General features: G+C 26.2%; 1 protein-coding gene across 4 annotated transcripts; it reads right to left on the minus strand.

The window, feature by feature from the left end:
- Positions 1-14,817: 14,817 nt before the first annotated feature.
- Positions 14,818-19,745, minus strand: LOC109605216 (gamma-glutamyl hydrolase-like). Of its 4 annotated transcripts, none has more exons than XM_049962812.1 (5): positions 19,665-19,745; positions 16,405-16,543; positions 16,296-16,346; positions 16,017-16,243; positions 14,818-15,357 (listed from the first exon to the last, which is right to left on the minus strand). In XM_049962812.1, the coding sequence occupies exons 1-5, from the start codon at positions 19,666-19,668 to the stop codon at positions 14,867-14,869; spliced, it is 912 nt and encodes a 303-aa protein (XP_049818769.1). In that variant the 5' UTR covers positions 19,669-19,745; the 3' UTR covers positions 14,818-14,866. The 4 variants fall into 4 exon arrangements, with proteins under 4 accessions (XP_049818769.1, XP_049818768.1, XP_019877339.2 ...); XM_049962811.1 differs by lacking the exon at positions 19,665-19,745 and adding an exon at positions 18,590-18,672; XM_020021780.2 differs by lacking the exon at positions 19,665-19,745 and adding an exon at positions 17,928-18,020.
- Between the last annotated feature and the right edge of the window lie 198 nt (positions 19,746-19,943).

The raw sequence follows: 19,943 nt of genomic DNA on the forward strand, positions 1-19,943 counted from the left end.
ACCATTTTTACAGCTTCAATGATGTATTACGTCATAGTCATGATAGGGACGATCGTTACTGCCTAAAGTCGTCACACTAACGTACTGATTACGTAAAATTTTTGGTAAACGATCTTTATTATGGCCTAGAATGAATGGAAAATAATAAATTCTGCTCATAAATTCACTCATGGGAAAACAGTTTTCGAGGCAAATTTAAGTACACTTAAATTAATAAATACAATATTAATAAACTGAAAAAAAAAATGAAGCATCTCTTATCTACAGTTTGACTAAAAAGCTTTTGTTTCAACCTGTAAATTTTGTCACAAGAGATAATTACAGTGAAATGAAAAGATTATTGATAATTGAAAAAGGATATATTTCAGCTTAAGTAGCAATATAAATTTACAATGAGTTTCAGAATATTACTGATCAAATATTTTATTAAGAAAGCATAAAAATAAGTTTTTATTCATTGTTATCGTGGAGGCGTATATTCTTAATTAATATCTGATTAAAATACCTCATTCTAAAAATATATTTCCAATTTCATACTTTCTTAGTTCTAAATGAATGGGAAAAAAGTAATAGACGTCAAAACTTCCGTTCCAATTAAAGGATTTTACCTTTATAAATAGTGACAATAATGTAACCAGTGAGTTAATGGGACAATTAGTGTCGTAAAATATGTTTAAGATAAAATATGTTTCCGAAAATATTATTGCAATTAACATGTATGTATTTTCAAAGGTCAAAATGTGTTGACCCTTGACCTTTTCTGCAAATTAAACAATAACACAAATAGATATGTGCCTCAACATGTGAACTATTAGTTAAAACGTATAATGTCAATCAAGTGTCAGAAACATTAATCGGAAAAGAGTTTCATCGACTGATGAATGTAAATGCTTATGACAAACTCATGCTTATGTTTACACAACATAGATCATTCAGGTTTTGGTTAGAATGTCACTTTAATTAATTAATTAATTAATTAAGTTTATTTATGATTTTTGAAGCAAACTTCAGTGTTTTTAATTCCATATATTTCAAACAAAATATAAAGAGAAACAGAAACAAAATACATAAATAACATTAAATATGTTCATAAATTAGGGATATTAAAATTTTATGAATTAATTGTTGATTGTATATACAGTGTGGCCAAATTAAAAGTGGGACCCCCAATTTTTTTTATTTTTTGTCCAATTTTGACACACTTTTTTTCAATTTTAAAGCATGAAAATTCGTATTTATGGACGAATGTCACTTGTTTTGGCTCAAAATCTATTCATTCAAAAAATATCAATATCAATCCTGAGTTCCAGCAAAATAAAAGGTCTACTTGAGACACCACTTCAAATTAATATTTCTCCAAGAACTGTAAAAGATAGATTACTATAAAGGGGTCTTCATGCAAGAAAGCCAACCAAGAAATCACCACGAAAAATCTGGAGTGATGAATGATTAATAAAATGTTTAACCCAAACTTTACCATACCCACTGTTAAAACGGTGACGGGATTTGGAATGGGTCTTCACCCTTCGATAGAGGTTACTATGGATCGTTTTTTGTTCAAAGAAATATTGAGGAACAACATGGCACCGAATTCAAATAAAAATATGCCACTAAAACATTATTTTCAACAAGATAATGACCCGAAGAACACTGGCCATGTCAATTTCCCGATGTAAACTTCATTGAAAATTTATGGAAGATAGCGAACAACAAAAATAAGACACAAAGTGTATAGTAATCAGCAAGATTTATTCACAGTTCTGCAAAAGGCCTGGCAAAATATGTATTCAAATATTATTAACCATCTGTTGTTTTCCATGAAAATAAGATGTTTTGAAGTTATTCATAATAATGGAAATTTTACAATATATTAGTGTGTGTGAGAAGTGAATTAATTAAAATAGAAATGACAAATTATTTATAGTAATAAATCTTGAAATACCATAAATTGTTCTACTTTTTGGCAGTCCAGAACAAATAATTATCAGTAAAATTAATCTCTATAATTATTCCAATATTGATTCGATATCTGATCTTTAACAAACAAGAGTTCAATATGCTTAAGGATTAGGATTAATCTAATGTCTGTATACATATTCCGTAATATCCGTATACCAATTATGTTGTGGAACCCAAACTGTTTGATGCTTTAGTACAATCATAATTATCAAAGAAAGTTTTATTGCGTTGGTTAATTTCGTTGATTTGTGTTTACTAAGTTTAATTAGATCGAAAATTATCTGGGGGTCATGACCTAAAGCAATTAATATAGTTTTTCGGTAACAACTCATGTACATAAATAACAAATTAATATAATTAAAATCACAGAGTGGAAATCCTTATAATACGGCAGCAAATTAAGTTTTTAACGTTTTAGTAATTTGAGTAATTTATAATTGCCATGTCTCAGTTTTATACATAAAAAAAAATGTGGGAAATTTATTTCATTACTATCAACATTTAATTGATCACCAATTACTTTAAACTCATTCATTTTATCATAATATGTTATGGTAACCTTTGGTTGAGTTTTCTAACACTATTTATTATCTTTAATAAAAAATAAAAAAAAACATATTGCAGTATATATAAAGTATAATATAAAATAATCTCTAATATTACTTTTATATAAATAATAAGAATATATTAATTTATCTAATGTATAAATGTTAGACTAAATACGCAATTATGTGCAATTTAACGCAGATGTAGAATACATATATATGTCCTTTCTACGTCTTCGTTAAATGTCACTAAAACTCTACCAACTGACGTCATTATTGTGCCCATTCTCAACGGCATTGATAAATTAATGCAACGGCGTCCTAGATTAGCAAAAAGGGACGAATGCAGTTGCTTCACCATCGACGCAAATTGACGCTATTTAATCGGACAAATAGATTATTAAAATGTTTAAATGTACTTCTCACGCAGACGTATATCCAATTCTAATGTATCTCATTGATACTATAATGAGTGATTATAATAATTATTCGATTAAATTGACTGCTTCAACTTAAAATTTACCTTGTTGAACTTTCTCAGTTGTGAGGTCAGTAACTCGTGGGCAACTTTTGATTCATTTTTTATTCATTGACACCATTAAAAATGCAACTATTGGAGGGGTAGTGACACAAAAGTAGGTCAAATACGCAGTGCTTACGTAGGTTGTAGATGAAAACTAGGTTACAAACCGTTTATCGACATAATCCCTTAATAAAGTGTTTTTCAATGAAACATTTGTTCCAACTGAGAAGACCTAATATGTAACTTGTTAAATAATATTCAATAAACAATACGAAATGGCACACAGAATTAAATCATTTATGTGCCTAGGTACTCTTACGATTCAAGAATTATGGGCTTTTATTGAAGAAATGTTGCTGAAATCCATGATTTTAATTACTGGATTATGTTTTTAGTTAAAAATTGTGAAAAGTATAGGATTTTTCATGAAAATAAGTTAATATTAACTTTAGCAACCTTTATTTCTTCATGTTAATGACACCACTCAAGTAAACTATGAATATGATAAATCAGTAGTAACTATTAGTTATTCTCAGATATTTATGATACTTAATTACATTAAATTTTACTACCCTCATTGTGAATTTAATTCTTCATGTCAGTCATATTCAAAATTGTATTAAACCCTATAAATTAAAATAGGTCAACATTAATTGTATTTTATTGTATATGTTATATATAGTATTAGCAGAAAGTAGAGAAACTTTTTTAAAATTCAAATAATTTTTGCCCTGGTTATTATGTTCAAAACTATATATTGAAAATTAACTTCCCTTTATAAACTTTACTTAGTTAAAAAATAAAGCATTTAATTTTACTGATGATTATTTGTTTTGTAGTGGCAAAAAATAGAGCAACTTATGCTAACATGTATAGTTTTATTACTAGAAATAATTCGTAATTAGTATTTTAATTAATCCTACACTGATATTTTGTAAAATTCCCATTATTATGAATAACTTCCAAACATCTTTTTTCATGGAAAGCAACAGGTGGTCAAAAATATTTGGATCCATATTTTGCGAGGTATCCTGCAGAACCGATGAAGACCTCCTTGTAGTAATCTATCTCTTATGATTCTTGGAGAAACATTAATTCCAAGTTGTGTCTAAAGTAGGCATTTTAATTTATCAGAACTCAGGAAAAGATCTTTTTGTTCTGAAACCTACTGGTTTTTCTTCGTCTTTTTATTTTTTTAGTTAGTTTTATTTTTTCCTTCCATACTTTCTGCCAATACTATACATAGTGATTATTTTATTAATTTGTGAGAAATTGGTCGCAAAAGATAAAAAAATATATACAGATTTTTACGCATATTTATTGCTTATAATTACAGATTAAATTTCATTTAAACATTAATTCATACAAGTGGAATAAAATTTTTCAAGCTATTAGAGTAATTTTTCAATTAAAATTCCCTTGAAATTTTTCAATTTAATAAAGCGTAGGTTTTCCATGCAAATAGGAAATAATGAGAAACTCATTGTTTATCCATTTGCACCCACATAAATCAACAATCATAACATCAAGCAATTCCGTAGTCAGGGAAGTGTTTAAGTTTTCTTCACTCATACCTTATATAATGGTGCAAATCACGTGATGCTTATGAAGCCTGTTCAAAGATCAGGTTAACATTGGGGTTAACGTGAGTTGTAATCACGTGTTATTCTCTAGTAATTAATTTAATATTTAATCAAAAATATTTATTACTGTGGGAAATACAAAACTATGCATTTGTTGTATTGTTATGTTGTCAGTATCGGTTCCGAAATGCCTGAGTGGATGTATTACATCTATGACATATTATCATACACAGAATTGAATAGACACACTCGTAAATTAAAGCATAGTCTATTTAATTTTGTTACATACCTACACGCTTTTCTAGAACAAAGTACAATTACTAAATAATATTCAAATATTGTTTTTATTATTACTTATAACAACTAATATTTCTAATATCGTGATTAAAATCTTAATTGACTGTAAAATATAATTTTGATAACGTCACATGTGAAACTATGCCAATATTAAAATTGATTTTTTATACAATTTAATATTAATACTTTTTGTGATAAACTTCATAATCTTACAGTATCTTACGTTTTATTTGGATATTTTGTTTATCTAACAAAAAGGTATAATAATATCTACATTGTGACCCATTTCAATACATAAAATATGATATACCTCCATGAAAATTGAGGAAATCGTACTAGCAAATTTTCTATAGCAAATCTAACAACCACTGTTAAACACCCTTTGAAATGAAATACTTAATTTTATAAAAAAATATACATATTCATAATTTTTTGGAAAAATTAGAATATGCATATATTTTTAATAGACATTTTTTTTAATAATTATTACTTATTAAACAATAATTTACAACCTCTCTTAAGGAAAATATGTTTTTTTAAATATATTAACCAATTTGTTTTTATATTAACTAGAAAATATTCCCTTCTAACTTATTGTGAAAAATAAAGGTCCTTCCCTTTGACTGACTAGCTCCATTAATATCAAATGTCTAAATTTACAATTATAAAAATAATGGCTAAATCATGTTAAATATACATTTGTTGTAATTTTTTTAATTAACATTTATTTTTAAAAATTGTTTTTGGTGTTTTGTGTACATTAATTATTCAATGTTTTACAACTTCTTTTAAGGGAAATATTTCAGTCGTCTTGCACCACATGCAATGAGGAGTCACGTTGATACACCCGTGGAAAAATCGATATATCTTGAACTTGAACACCACATCTTGATATTTCCCTATTATCTTAATTAAATACGGCTACAGATGGATGTTTGAGGGTGTTTCTGAATTAAAAGTCAACAATTAACGTGTAGTAGAATACCTTATTTAAAATATGAAAAAATGATACAACGATTCAAAATTAGATCTATTTAGATACATAATGTGTTTTAAATTTGTTAGTTACTACAACTAATAAAGAAAAACAAATTGTGTTAAATAAATTTCTCAGTGGGTTTGATCATCCCCTTTGATTTTTATTTTCAAGTGAGGAACCTCTCCGCATAGACAAAATGTATCCTAGATAATAGGCCAGTTTTCACCAAGAAATCTTACTATCTGTAAAAAGCAAATCTACTTTATTATTTATAGAGAGATTTATATAAACAAACCATCTAGAAATTTAACGCTCTAGTAAAACTTATTTTTCAAAAAAAAAAACAAACACGAATATCTTTTAGGACTTGATATAATGGTTTAAAATGTTTTACTATTCACTTAAACCTGAACGTAATGTGAAGCATGTAATTTATCCCTTTCACAGGTATGAAATTCAAGGTACTGTATTCGAAATTGTTCTCGAATAATTACACATTTGTCTGTAACACATATTGTCTTCAAGTTCAATATGATAATCTGTGCGTCACAACATTCATCACTTAAATATGTAGCTCTATTGCAGTGATTATGTAAGTTTCAAAAGGATTACTCAATTAATAGACGTCGGTCACTTTTCTTTGAATACAACGGAACAATTACATTATTGTATCATTTTTATAACTACAATAATTTTGGCTGGACGTCTGGAAATCACGTTATAATGATGAATTTTCCTTTGAATTTGAAAATTGATGTAGTTATTTAACTCTTTAATCCACAAATTAGTGTATTTTTTACAGATTAGACAAAGGTTCTCAAAGTGGGGTATATCAGTTAATCGTCAGGATGATAGCTTTAATCAAAAGATTTGAACATGAAATGAAAGATGAAAAGAATAGTATATTTAGCAGATGATCAACACTGGATACCAAAATTATTAATCTCTAATGAACTTTCCGGATATTGGTAATTTTGAACAGTTGATTGTAAACCAGTTTTATGGTCACAAATGCAATCAATAATGTTGGTTTCAGCGTTAAGTAACATGAACCATTGAAAATGTCAGCAAATGGAACTCTTAAAGCTGATTTTGAAAAAATGTCTTTGATTAAGTTGTAGAAAGAAGTAGAAAATAGTGACGAAATTTATGTGAGAGTTGATTTTCACACCTGTCATAATAAAGCTTAACCAAATTAATTAACTGAACACTGAATCTCAGTTAAGATTAAAATTGAGCAAAACTCCTCATCTAATCGATTCCATCTGTGACAAAAAAGTAAATCCACCCATCACAATTTTTAATAAAACATTTTTTAAAGGGGTTTGTCGTTGTCCATATATTAATATTTAAAAGGTGTACGTAGCTTTATATATTTGTATTAGACAAACCTCTTCAATAAAAAGTTAAGCAAATATTTATTGACATCATATAATAAATTTAAGAAGTTTATTCAGAAAGACTTTAATTGAAAATTTTATTTCAAAATGGGTTTTATTATAAGACGCTGATAAATAATCATAAATTAAGGCTTTACACTTTAGATAATCAATTTAGGTACTCCCTGTAATGAAACTAAAGTAGAATTTGATAGCATTAAAAATACCTATTGCTCAATTTGTATTCTAAGTATTTATTTATATTCCATTAAATATTCATATTAAAAATTATTTAACGATATTAATAGATTGACAATGTTTACTGAGACGGGTAAAAAATATTTATATTAATGAAAATTATACAAAAACATCCTACTGAAGTACGCAATTCCTGAATATTTAAGAAAGGCACGTTTCCAAACATCATGCCATTCGTCTGATGACTCTCTGTTTTGTCTCCGTTCCATATTTGTAGCAAATGACGCTTACTAACAAACACTTTATATTTATTAATGTTCAAAATAAAACTATATCAATAAATAGTAAAGAAATACTTTTAATTTTAGTGCTTAAAAATAATAAATAATTCCGAAAATAAAAATTAAGAATTTATTACACCTCAAGTAAAATACTACTTATATTTTCAAGTTTTTTTTTAACTTAAGCTTAAAACTTTCATTCATTCACCTTTATTTTTACACGCGAAGTAGAAAGACTTATAATATAAAATTTGTTTTAGTTTTGATAAAAAGCCAAATTTACATAATAGAAGTGACTTACACTCCTGGACAAAAGGTTGGAAATCCAAGAATATAATATAAAAAATAATATTAAAATAAACACTCTACACTTTATTTCCATATTATAAAAAATATTATAAGAAGAAGGCAAAGACCCAGTTTTTTACCAACACATAAGCTTGGAAACCCCTTAATTTTAATTTATTTTGACCATCTACCAGTATTGTTTACAATGTATGACAAGAAGTAAAAGCAAATTCCAATGTCGTATAATCGAATTTCTGATATTCTGCACATTAATAAATGGTTGTGCAACAAAATATTAAAGCTTCTTTTTGTTTTTAGCTTATTATTTGAAAATTAAATTATTTAATATGGTTTTCAAACTTATGTCCAAATAAAAAATGTTTAATTTTGTATAAAATTTTATTTTACTTTATAATATCTTAATGAAAATGAATAAAATTTCTAGAAGCCTTTTTATTAATTCCTTATACAAGATATCAAACAGTAATTTTATTTAAATCATTCATTGTTTATAAATTATTCGAATAATAAAAAATTCAATTTTAGGGTATGTATACTTTTGTCCAGGAGTGTATACAGAGAGAAATTAACAACAAATTAAAAATTATTCTATACATAAGTCAATGATCAACATAACATAACAAATAATCCAATGTTTTATAAAATATTTCGTAGTATAAAAAATTGACTCAAAAAATTGAAGATTCTAATCTAATCTAGGATCATTTCAGTTTTTAAAAAACGGAAAGCACGTAAAACACATAAACTACTACTTCTTTTTGTATGTAGCATTATTTATTATTTTAATAAAAATTGCTTGAAACTTCTTCATTAAACCATTTCATTTATCCACTTCATATTTTTTACAACAGAATTTTTCATAAATAACATTTATTAAAGTAATAGACAAAGCTTCGACTTATTTGTAACCATTGAACAATTGTAACCCAAAAAGTTTTATTCTTGCTTATAAATTTAAATAAATAATTTTAATAGTTTCAAATTTATTTAATTCTAGATTTTTTTTTTAATTTAAATGGTTATTATTTTAATCTTAATAATTTTTAATTTTGTAATTTAAAATAAGTTAAGCTTAATTTTCAAACTTATGTCCAAATAAAAAATGTTTAATTTTGTATAAAATTTTATTTTACTTTATAATATCTTAATAAAAATGAATAAAATTTCTAGAAGCCTTTTTATTAATTCCTTATACAGGATATCAAACAGTAATTTTATTTAAATAATAAAAAATTCAATTTTAGAGTATCTATACTTTTGTCCAGGAGTGTATACATAGAGAAATTAACAACAAATTAAAAATTATTCTATACATAAGTCAATGATCAACATAACATAACTAACAATTTTATTGAAATAAAACCCTAATCAAATGAACTCAGCCCCATAAATTGCATAACTCCAAAATGACATGCTGTGCAGATATTTATAGCTAGAATTTCAATTCTTAGCACGTTTTAAAGAATGTGTATCTGCAATGTGAAATTTCGATCGGAGTCGTTATCATTGTTTCTATTATTAAATAAACTAGACTACCCGAAAGACACAACTGTATTAAAACATCTGCAAAGGATAACACTCTATTGTACACCATCATTTAGAATTGCCATCATACTGTAAAAATTTTAAGCACGTTTCAGTACTATTTTTAACAGACAATTACATGTATTAATAACCATATTCAACCATATACACCAGATGTATAACCAAAGAATGTATTTTTGTTATTACTCACAAATAGTATTTCCTAAGATTAATACATACTAAACATAGGTATTAGTATGCTAAAATTATTGAATTTAAATGAGTGCATAAGGATAATCATTTACACTATCGCCCATATGTAGAGCAACTTTAGAAATTTTCATTTGTCTTGATAAAAGTGTACGTTTAAATATCCATATTATTGTCAGTTATGCAGTATGTTTGATACAAACAATACATCAATATAATTGTTTATTAGTGGGTTTAGTTAGGTATTTATTAATATTTGAAAAATATTCAAGGGTCAAAAATAGAGGAACTTTAAAATAAAACAACTTTACGTACATTTAGTCTTCTTTTATTTAGTATCTAGTAGCATATCCATTATTTTTAATAATTTCTAAACACCTTTTCTTCATTGATTTTGGTAACTTTTCAATATAATCGTTTCGAGTGATTTTGAACTTCTTCATAGAGTTCTTTCATATTTGACAGTCTTTTTGCAGGGATTTTCCGACTAATTTCTTCTAAAAGGTTTTCCATTGGATTGAGGTCAGGGTTTTGTCCTGGCCAAGGCATGACACGTACTCTTTGAGAAGCGAACCATTCTTTAACTAACTTAGACGTGTGTTTCGAGTCGTTGTCGTGCTGGAAGGTTCACCTTAAACAGATATTACCTTCGTCAAATGGAAGCATATGATTCTAGAGAATGACACGATAAACAAAACGATCCATTTTCCCGTCCAACTTAACCAGTGGGCCCATGCCAAACCTTGAAAAACATACCAAACCATAACGTCTCCTCCACCATGTTTCACAGTGGATTTAGTGTACTTGGGATTATACTTTTCATTAATTGGTCCTCTCACCTGTGAAATACCATCATATTTGAATAATTGGAGCCGACTTTCATCGGAAAACAAAATTGTTTTCCATTGTCCACTATCCAGTTCACATGTTCTCTTGCAAACAGTAGTTTTGCTACTCTATAGTTTGCAGAAATGAAGGGTTTCTTTGTTGGTTTTCTGCCATAGAGACCAGCTCTTTTTAGTCTTCGTTTTATGGTACTTACCAACATACTAAGTTCGTTTATTTTTTGACTTATGCGGGATGTGCTGATAAAAGTGTCGCGAACAACAAGCGTTTTTGTTTTCCTGTCCACGGCTCTGTTAGTCTTGCGTTTTCTACCACTTTTGGGAACTCCTTTCAGTGAATTCCTTCTGTTAAAATTGGAAATCATCCTTGAAATCATCGATTTGTTTAAATTTAAATCTACTGCAATTTTACTCCATTTTTCACCATTTCGAACTTTTCTACAGTTTGTTGTTTAATTTGTATCGTTAAATGGACACTTCTAGACAATTTAAACTTTAAAGAACGATGTCGGACACAGAAATAAATTATAAAATCAATTGTATTAAATATAGGGTTTGGTTGCTTTACTTATGAACCCTGTCCGAAATAAAATGTATAAAAATCACGATATCCGCATATAAATTGTGGTACGATAGACACTTATTAATTATAAAATTATGTTTTTTAATTTGTTGCTCTACATATGAGCGATAGTGTACATTTTAGAAAGGGGGAACCTATACAATGCTTAAAAACGTTTCACAAAATTTTACTTTTAAATAAATTTCCCATTCCTGTTGCTTCGGACGTCTTTTATGGATTCAGCTTTTATTGATAAACCAGAAATATCCAAAAAAATTAATGAATTCCGGCACACGGTCTCCCTATTGAGAAGAAACTTTTATCAATTTCAGAACATGACGAATTGATCCGGTAAAGCCACGACACGTGTAGGTATTCTTTCAACAACACAAAGCTGGTCCTTTCTGCTCCCCGTACATTTCAATTTGATATCTTTAAACCATCAGCTTTCGAATGTAAATAAACACTTCTAAAGTGGCTACTCGTGCGAACTGAATTTTACACCTCCATTTGACCAGATTGACTGAAATTTTATGTCGACTACAAATTTCGTTAATTACAATTAAATCGGTCCACATAAAATTAATGTCTAAACGCAAATTGCGCAACGGAAATAACCTTAATCGTCCAACTCGGGAACAAAAGATATCGGGAATAATCGGTAACTGTAGACCACTGCGGAACATTTAATCACGTATTTTTACTCGATGTGTATAGTACGTTTGGGCCACGTGCTCACACGAAAGTTCATGTGCATTAATTTGTGTTACGCTGGACCAAGTTTCAAATACACTTTCGCACTCGTTTTGCCAACGTTTTTCTTAATTGCGTAATTAAACTTAAGAGTGAAGTACTTTATTAATTTTTATTTCAGGTTTTTATCGATGAAATGATTATACTTAATTATTATTAATTAATTGTAATATATTATAAATGATTAATAATAATAAATAAAAATACAAATGCCTTATTTAATTTAATTAACTATTTTACTTAATCATTTACAGCATAAATATAAAATTTTAGAGAAATTAAGTGTGCTAAATTGTCATCAACAGAGAATTGATTTTTCTTCATTAACTGATTGAACTTGTTATTCAATCTGGTATAGTAACCACAAATTAATTATTCTAATTTTACTCCATTTATTTATCCATTTGCTGCAAAGATACTTTCAGTACATTTTTCCTTCAAAATTGTACAGAATTTTTCATATATAACATTTATTAAAGTAATAGATAAAGCTTCGACTTATTTGTAACCATTGAAAAATTGTAACCCAAAAAGTTTTATTCTTGCTTATAAATTTAAATAAATAATTTTAATAGTTTCAAAATTATTCAATTGTAGATTTTTTTTTAATTTAAATGGTTATTATTTTAAACTTAATAATTTTTAATTTTGTAATTTAAAATAAGTTTTGTTTCTAATTTAATTATTTATTTCAAATTTTTAAGCTTAATATTTCAAATTATTTATTTATTTAAATCAAAAATATATTTCTTATTTTTTATTTAATTATTCAATATTAATTGTTGATGTTTAATATTTAAAATTATATAATTTTAGTTTTTTTTATATTGTTATTTTAATTTTTTTATGCCCAATATTTTAATTTTTTTTAATTTATTTTTTTTAGGGTTTAATATTTCGAATTTTATAGATTTAAATTAAAAACCTTATTTTTTTTTAATGATTATTTTAATTTTTTATACTTAATGTTTCAAATTTTATAAATATTAATTTTTTAAAATTTAATTATTTTTTAATAAACTTAATAAATAAAAAATATTAAGCTATTTATTATAAATTTAAATTGACATTTAATTATTTTTTATTTTAATTTAATCATAATATCAATATTTTTTTTATTTAAATATTTAAAATAAGTTTTGTTTCTAATTTAATTATTTATTTGAAAATTTTTAAGCTTAACATTTCAAATTATTTATTTATTTAAATTAAAAATATATTTTTGTTTTTAATTTAAAGTTTTAAAATTTTTGAAATCAAATAATCTTATTTTTTGTTTAATTATTCAATATTAAATTCTGATGTTTAATATTTATATGATTTTAGTTTTTTTAGATTATTTTAATTTTTTTAAGCCTAATATTTTAATTTTTTTTAATTTATTTTTTGTTTTTGGTTTAATATTTTGAATTTTATAGATTTAAATTAAAAATGATAATTTTTTTAATAATTATTTTAATTGTTACACTTAATGTTTTATATTTTATATTTTTTCATCAAACTTAATAAATAAAAAATAAAAATTTTTATTAAACTATTTATTATAAATTTTACTTGACATTTAATTAATTTTTCAATTCAATTTAATCTTGATATCAATATCTTTTTTTATTATTTAAATAGTAATTTTTAATGTTTTAAATTAGTGAATCTGAAATACGCACCTACTTAATCTGTTTTAAAATAGAGTGAATTTGAAACCCGTTAGAATATAATTTACTTAATTATTGAGGATAACAACTCTCAATTTTCTAAGTGAACCCAACACCCACTAGATCGAAATATCGAAAAGGTCATTTAAAGATAACCATTTGCAGAATTTAATTGAGTGTTATTACAATTAAAACTTCTCTTTTAGAGATTATTTTATTTCATTGAACAGGCACGTATTTACAGATGTGAGTTTTCAAATTGGTTAAAAATGTATTTGTTTATAGCAACTAATTGTTTTATCTTACAGCTTTACTCCTATATAATATGGAAAGCATGATGTATATATTTTATATATGATGACCCAATAATTTCTTGTAAGTTGTAATTAAAAAATTATAAATAATAGAAACCCCAAGTATCAACAAGTTCTTATATTAAAGAGAGTTTTCTACGACGAGATGCTGAAGATACCAGTACCTAAAGGAGTCACACAATATTTGCCCACATTGTTACTAAGTACTAAAGGGAAAGTAATTCTTACCAACAACTTAATTAAAGAACTAGATAAATTAACAAAGAATAATTAGCTACACATAAGGCAAAAGCTGAAATTCGAATTCGAAGTGACTGATCCCTGGGAGAGTGTTTGGGTAGAAATATAAATACTGATTACCTAAATTAACAAAACATAACAGAATTTAAACCATGCAAACTTGTATGTCTGTACCTATTTACTTCTTCAATTTAAATTATTTATGTTTTTGAAATAATAAATTTTGTTTACTCGTTAAAATTGTTTCATCAACAACTCCCAAATAATATGTCAACACGTGGAAGTAAAATATCAGGTAAATCTTACACGAAAACAGCAATTAGGGTAACCTTGACGTAAAAAATGCGTACAGCTTTTTAAATATATTTCGGTTAAGGTCACGGAATTAAACCAAAAGAACATCCGTTAAATTGATGTAAATATTTTTTATGCGAAGTCCATAATTAAATTTTGTACGTGTGTGAATCATTGTGTGTAATAGATGATAACAAATAGATTTGCCAATCTATTATGTCCAGTTAGGATAACGTTGGTAATCCTAATATGACTATTCCATTAAATATTCAACGAATGACTTACTAGTAAGAGAATTATTCATAACATCAAATATGTCATTGATCATTCATGTTCATGGATAAAATAATTACTTCAGTAATAAAATCAGTCAAATTAAAAAAATATATATTTATCAAAATACTGGTAGTAAAAATGCATTACTCCAATTGATTATTTACAAAGTCGTTGTTGGTAAACTGATATATTTGTTCGTAGGCACTGTTTTTAATACCGGTATACACTGGCGAATAATTGTAAATGAGAGACCTCTGTTCCAAGTTGTGATCAGGGAATGCGTTACCATTTTGTCTGCATTCGTTAACGAAAAAATTTCCAAAATATTGAGATATTTTTATGGCCTCGGGTGTATGCGGAATTCCGACGTTTTGCTTGAATTCAAATTGGTTTTTTTCTGGGTGGAACTGGACCCCATAAAATGGATACTTGATTGATTCCATCATAGAAATGAATTCAAGTTTGTTGTTGTCCAAATTGGTGGCGAGAATTTTCCAGTCGTTTAGCAGGTTGTTCTCTTTCATCACAGATTCAGTTAAACAATAGCGGTGTTGGTTGTATGTCACATTGTCATTTTTCAGGTTGTGGATCACGTCGTCGCTTGCATTGCCCATCAATTTACTCTTTTCGTAACCTGAAATATGTAACTAAGAATTGGTACGCAGCATTATAATATTCATCACGTAGAAAGAATAAATTGAAAGAAGGTAATCGAATCTTTAATTTATGTTAATTGTTTAACGGCCATTTTCAAGCTAAAATTAATCAATTAATTGTTGATTAAAATTGAGCAATTCAGTAAATTTCTTAAACGTATTATATGAACACCAAAGTCATTAGCAAATAATTTTCCATTTATTATCCTCGTAATTGTTTGTTATTGAACTTGTAAAATTGATGTTGCTTGAGAGTACAAACAAATTAGTTAGTGAGATAATAATTTGGTCTAAATATAGAGTAAAGACTGATTGAGTAAGGTCATTGCTTCAAATGACTGAAGAGGTGTCTTGGGAAAATAATGTGTTGATCTAGGTTAGTTGTTTCTTGTAATACATCGAATTTCTACATAATATATATTATTATGACTAGATTTTGATCAATAATAGCTCAAAATATAAACAATTTCTTAATTAATCAACTCAGGACACACAAATAATTTTCATTATATAACTTTTAAGTTATAAATGTATAAAATGTATTTAAAAATGTGTTCCCATTTTCAATTTTAGATTATTTTAATTATTTTTATGTGAAAATAGTTTTAAGATTAAGATTTGTTATACTTTGACTTACCATTAGAAAATTCTAATGGAATGGCAACTTTGTGTAAGTCACAATCAACTCTTATGTCTTCCCCCAATATCGCAAAGGCAAACACCTCCATTCCAAGACATGTTCCCCATATTGGGTAATAAATGCCTTCTTTATTAGCTTTTACAGCAAGTCGATAAAGAATCTTAGCGGCTTCTCCGTATCCCGCAGTTTCGTTGAAGTATGTAGCACCACCAGGAAATATTATCCTTAAAATAGAAGAATTGTATTGATCGGTATATAAATATTTAACCCACTTACCCATTTGTATAGTTAACTACTCTTTGGTAATATTCTTCTCTTTGTCCAATCCTAAAAACATCATTATTTAATTAGTAAAGTTTAAAAAATGGAAATGATATGCACTTACCATATGGGCACAACTCGACCACCGGCACTTTCTACATATTTTACATAAGAGGCGGCAATGAAACTACTCACAGCATCATCTTCCAAATATTTTCTGACAGAGTACGTCTCTTGTGACAGGATGCCAATTATCGGAGTATCTGCGGCATCGGAAAAGAAAAACGATAAGAAAATCGTTACAATTGTTAAAATCCTAAACATTGTTCCACTTCAGGAAACAAGTAATAAACGACTGGGGAGATTACTTTTAAATACTTATTATTTAATGGAAAAATTATCAGTCTATAAATAGCTTATCTCAAATATCGTATTCGATTTTAAATCAGCATGTGTTTACTTGGTTCTTTTGATTCTTACTTTCGCAATGGATCTCAAAAATTATTTTAAGCAATTTTTATTCCGGTACATGTGTTACGTACGGTTTTAGGAAATGTGTGCAAAAACTTAATTTAAATGAATAAACATTTTTAAATGAAATAGAGACATTAAGCAAAATATAAGTTTTGTTATTTCACAATATGAGGAAGTTCAAAGTATTAAATCATTTTTAAATTATTATGAAGTGTCTGTAACGATAATACTCTTGTAAATTTCTTAATTAAACAAAATATTTTAATTTCTGATTTTCTGATATTATCTTGATTACCTAATTACTATATTTTTTGTTGAAATATTAAAAATAAGGTGAATTGAATGAAACTAATGTAACTAAGAAAATTTCCTAATAAAATTTCAATTACTTAGTTATACAAAAATTGTGTATTAATGTAGAGTTTTTTTAAATAAATAGACTCAAATTCGATGTTTTTAAATTCATTTCATTTGAGCCTCTCAACCACTGATTAAATTTTTTTAAAACTTTGATAAACTATTCAATTTATGACAGCACTTATATGCTTTTAAACATACATATTTTAAAAAATACTAATCTGACTGTGCAAACTAATGTGTTAAATCGTTAGTGAATATTCTCAGATAATTTCTCACTCTTTGTCACCAAAATATTTATTTATATATTATATGTGCCCAAATTTTTATGATTGATAGCTTTATTAATACACAATTTTTTCATTAAAATTGGTATGTACCCATTTTAAAAATTGTTAAATTCAATAGAGGTCAGAAAAAGACATTTTTATACTAAACATTTTTATTGTAAGTCTTTTAAAATTTACGGGGGTGTTTTCATATTAAATGAACCTCACTATGTATATATATATATATATATATATATATCCAGTATATATTATCATTAAACAAAAATTAGTATCGTTATATATGACATGACAAATTTGACGTTGACAAACTAATCTTTTGTGGCGAAGAAAATATTTGTTTTACAATTATTAATATTGTATTAATTACATTTATAATATTGAGAAAAATTAATTAATTAAAATAAGTAACATTTACTCACACACTAAGAATATTTTACTACCCATAATTTAAAAATAGAAGTCAATTTCACTTCATAATTTATAATAGACAAACAATAGAACGTTCTATATTTATAAAAACACTTACCATTTCTAGTTATATCTTCGATATTATGTATAGAAAATAAATTTCCCTTGCACCTCATATTTGAAGATAAATTCACAGTATCCGTAAAAAGTTTGTACACAATAGAAATTTGTTTCCACCAATCAGTAACTGTATTCTCTTAAACTTATTTAATTGAAAATAAATGCTGTCAAATCATGAAGTCAGCTAATAATTTCATCTATGGCAATTAACACTTAGAAAAAAAAGTCTTACATTTTTGTATGTATGAATATTAACATAGGAGAAAGTTTAAAAAACTTTTAAAAATGGTATCGTCCTATCAACACTACTATCTTACAAAAACCTATCAGTTATTCTAACACACTAGATTATTAAATAAATATTTGGTCAATTAATCTACTTACTTTATTTATATTGAAAGAATACAGCTATTGACAAAATAGACGTTCAATACCAACAAGAATTTCAAACAAATAATATTATTATTAAGTCTATCCTGCGAATTAAGTAAATAACCTGATATCGGGGGGTCTAAAAATATGATAATATGTATTGTTTACAGAAGTATATTGATTTATATAGTTATAAAAGTTCAATTTCTAAATATAATTTATTTACAAATACCCAACTAAACTTATGTTTATGTATAAATTAATATAATTATAAGATTTTCTACTCACCATTTTTATTAATATCAAAGGCGTTTAACATAGAAATTAATTTTTTTCGTATCCTCATATTTAATCTATCACCACTAGATACATATTCTCCGGATTGCTTACCTCTAAACACTTTACCGAAATGTTGTTTTGAAATGATAAGAGGGTTAACCAGAAAAACAGGTATCAGGAGGGGGAGTATACTGACCCTGTCTTAAGTCAGAAGTTCAATGTATCATGATCTCCATGTTGAATAAATCTTTATATACACATATTCTATTTATTTTTACTTTAAACCGACATAAAAATCATCATCTCTGTTGTTTATTCTAAATTTGTGATATCAATATGTTTTGTCTGTTAAGGGTGGTATTTTCCGTAATCTTTCATTCCCGTTATCCGTTTTTAATTAAGTGAATTTAATTTAAATTGAAGACCCATAAATAATTACATTTTTGTTAGCCCTAGTAAATAATAAATACCTGAATTCTACCTAAATATATAAACATCTTTAACAGACAGGTTTTAAATTTTCTTTTCCCTTATTTTTCCAGAGGATTGTGCAGAATTTGAGATATAACTATGCATCCTGGGGGTAAAATTTAATTAATTTTTATTTGCATTAAACTTAAGACTAATTAATAATATAGACTTTAATTATTGGGCAAATTTAATTTATCATATTTGTGATATTCAAAATTTATTTGTATATTCAAAAATCTCATTGTGTATCATTAATAATGACTCATTAAATGATTACTTAGATATTAAGGAAGTTGCTGAAACTACCTGTAAATTATGCTCATAAATATCCCTTAAATTACAAATTATGATCCATAATTTATGGACAATTAATGTCTCTTATTAACAAGAATTATTATATATGCGTAAATATGTACTCTAGTACTACATAACTAAAATATATTTATACATATTATTTAAATATATGTAAAAATATATTACACATTTAATGTAAAAATATATGTACATATTTAACGTTCATTCTGAATTAAAATTATAAAACCTTCTCATATATATTTTATATTCTATTGAAACCTTGTTGTTGAAATTTTTTTACACTTAACTATTTTATTACCCATTTCTAAAGTCGTTGTTCATCAGGAAGGTGTCTACATGTCACTATAGATATAAATGTTCATTTAGTTTCTGCTAAAAAACAATGCACTAATACAATTCGACAATCACATGTAAATGCATTGAGAGCTTTCAAGCATGCGTAAATGAAATGCATTTATTGATGGATCTAACGTCTTCTAACGTTGGACGATGATAAAAAGTTGTGGGAGTCATGGAAATTATATTTAGGTGAATCATATTGATACTAGAATAAATGTACTTACTTTTCATTATGCTA

The sequence above is a fragment of the Aethina tumida genome, chromosome 2, assembly GCF_024364675.1.
Source record: "Aethina tumida isolate Nest 87 chromosome 2, icAetTumi1.1, whole genome shotgun sequence".
NCBI classification, from domain to species: Eukaryota; Metazoa; Arthropoda; class Insecta; order Coleoptera; family Nitidulidae; genus Aethina; species Aethina tumida.

What these genes read in the sequence shown, in the direction of transcription:
- LOC109605216 (XM_049962810.1), bottom strand. Translation starts at nt 16,604, where the DNA reads ATGTTTAGGATTTTAACAATTGTAACGATTTTCTTATCGTTTTTCTTT. An exon ending in GGTCGAGTTGTGCCCATATG is followed by an intron (nt 16,347 to 16,404) that starts GTAAGTGCATAT and finishes TGATGTTTTTAG; the next exon opens with GATTGGACAAAGAGAAGAAT. An exon ending in TCCATTAGAATTTTCTAATG is followed by an intron (nt 15,358 to 16,016) that starts GTAAGTCAAAGT and finishes TACATATTTCAG; the next exon opens with GTTACGAAAAGAGTAAATTG.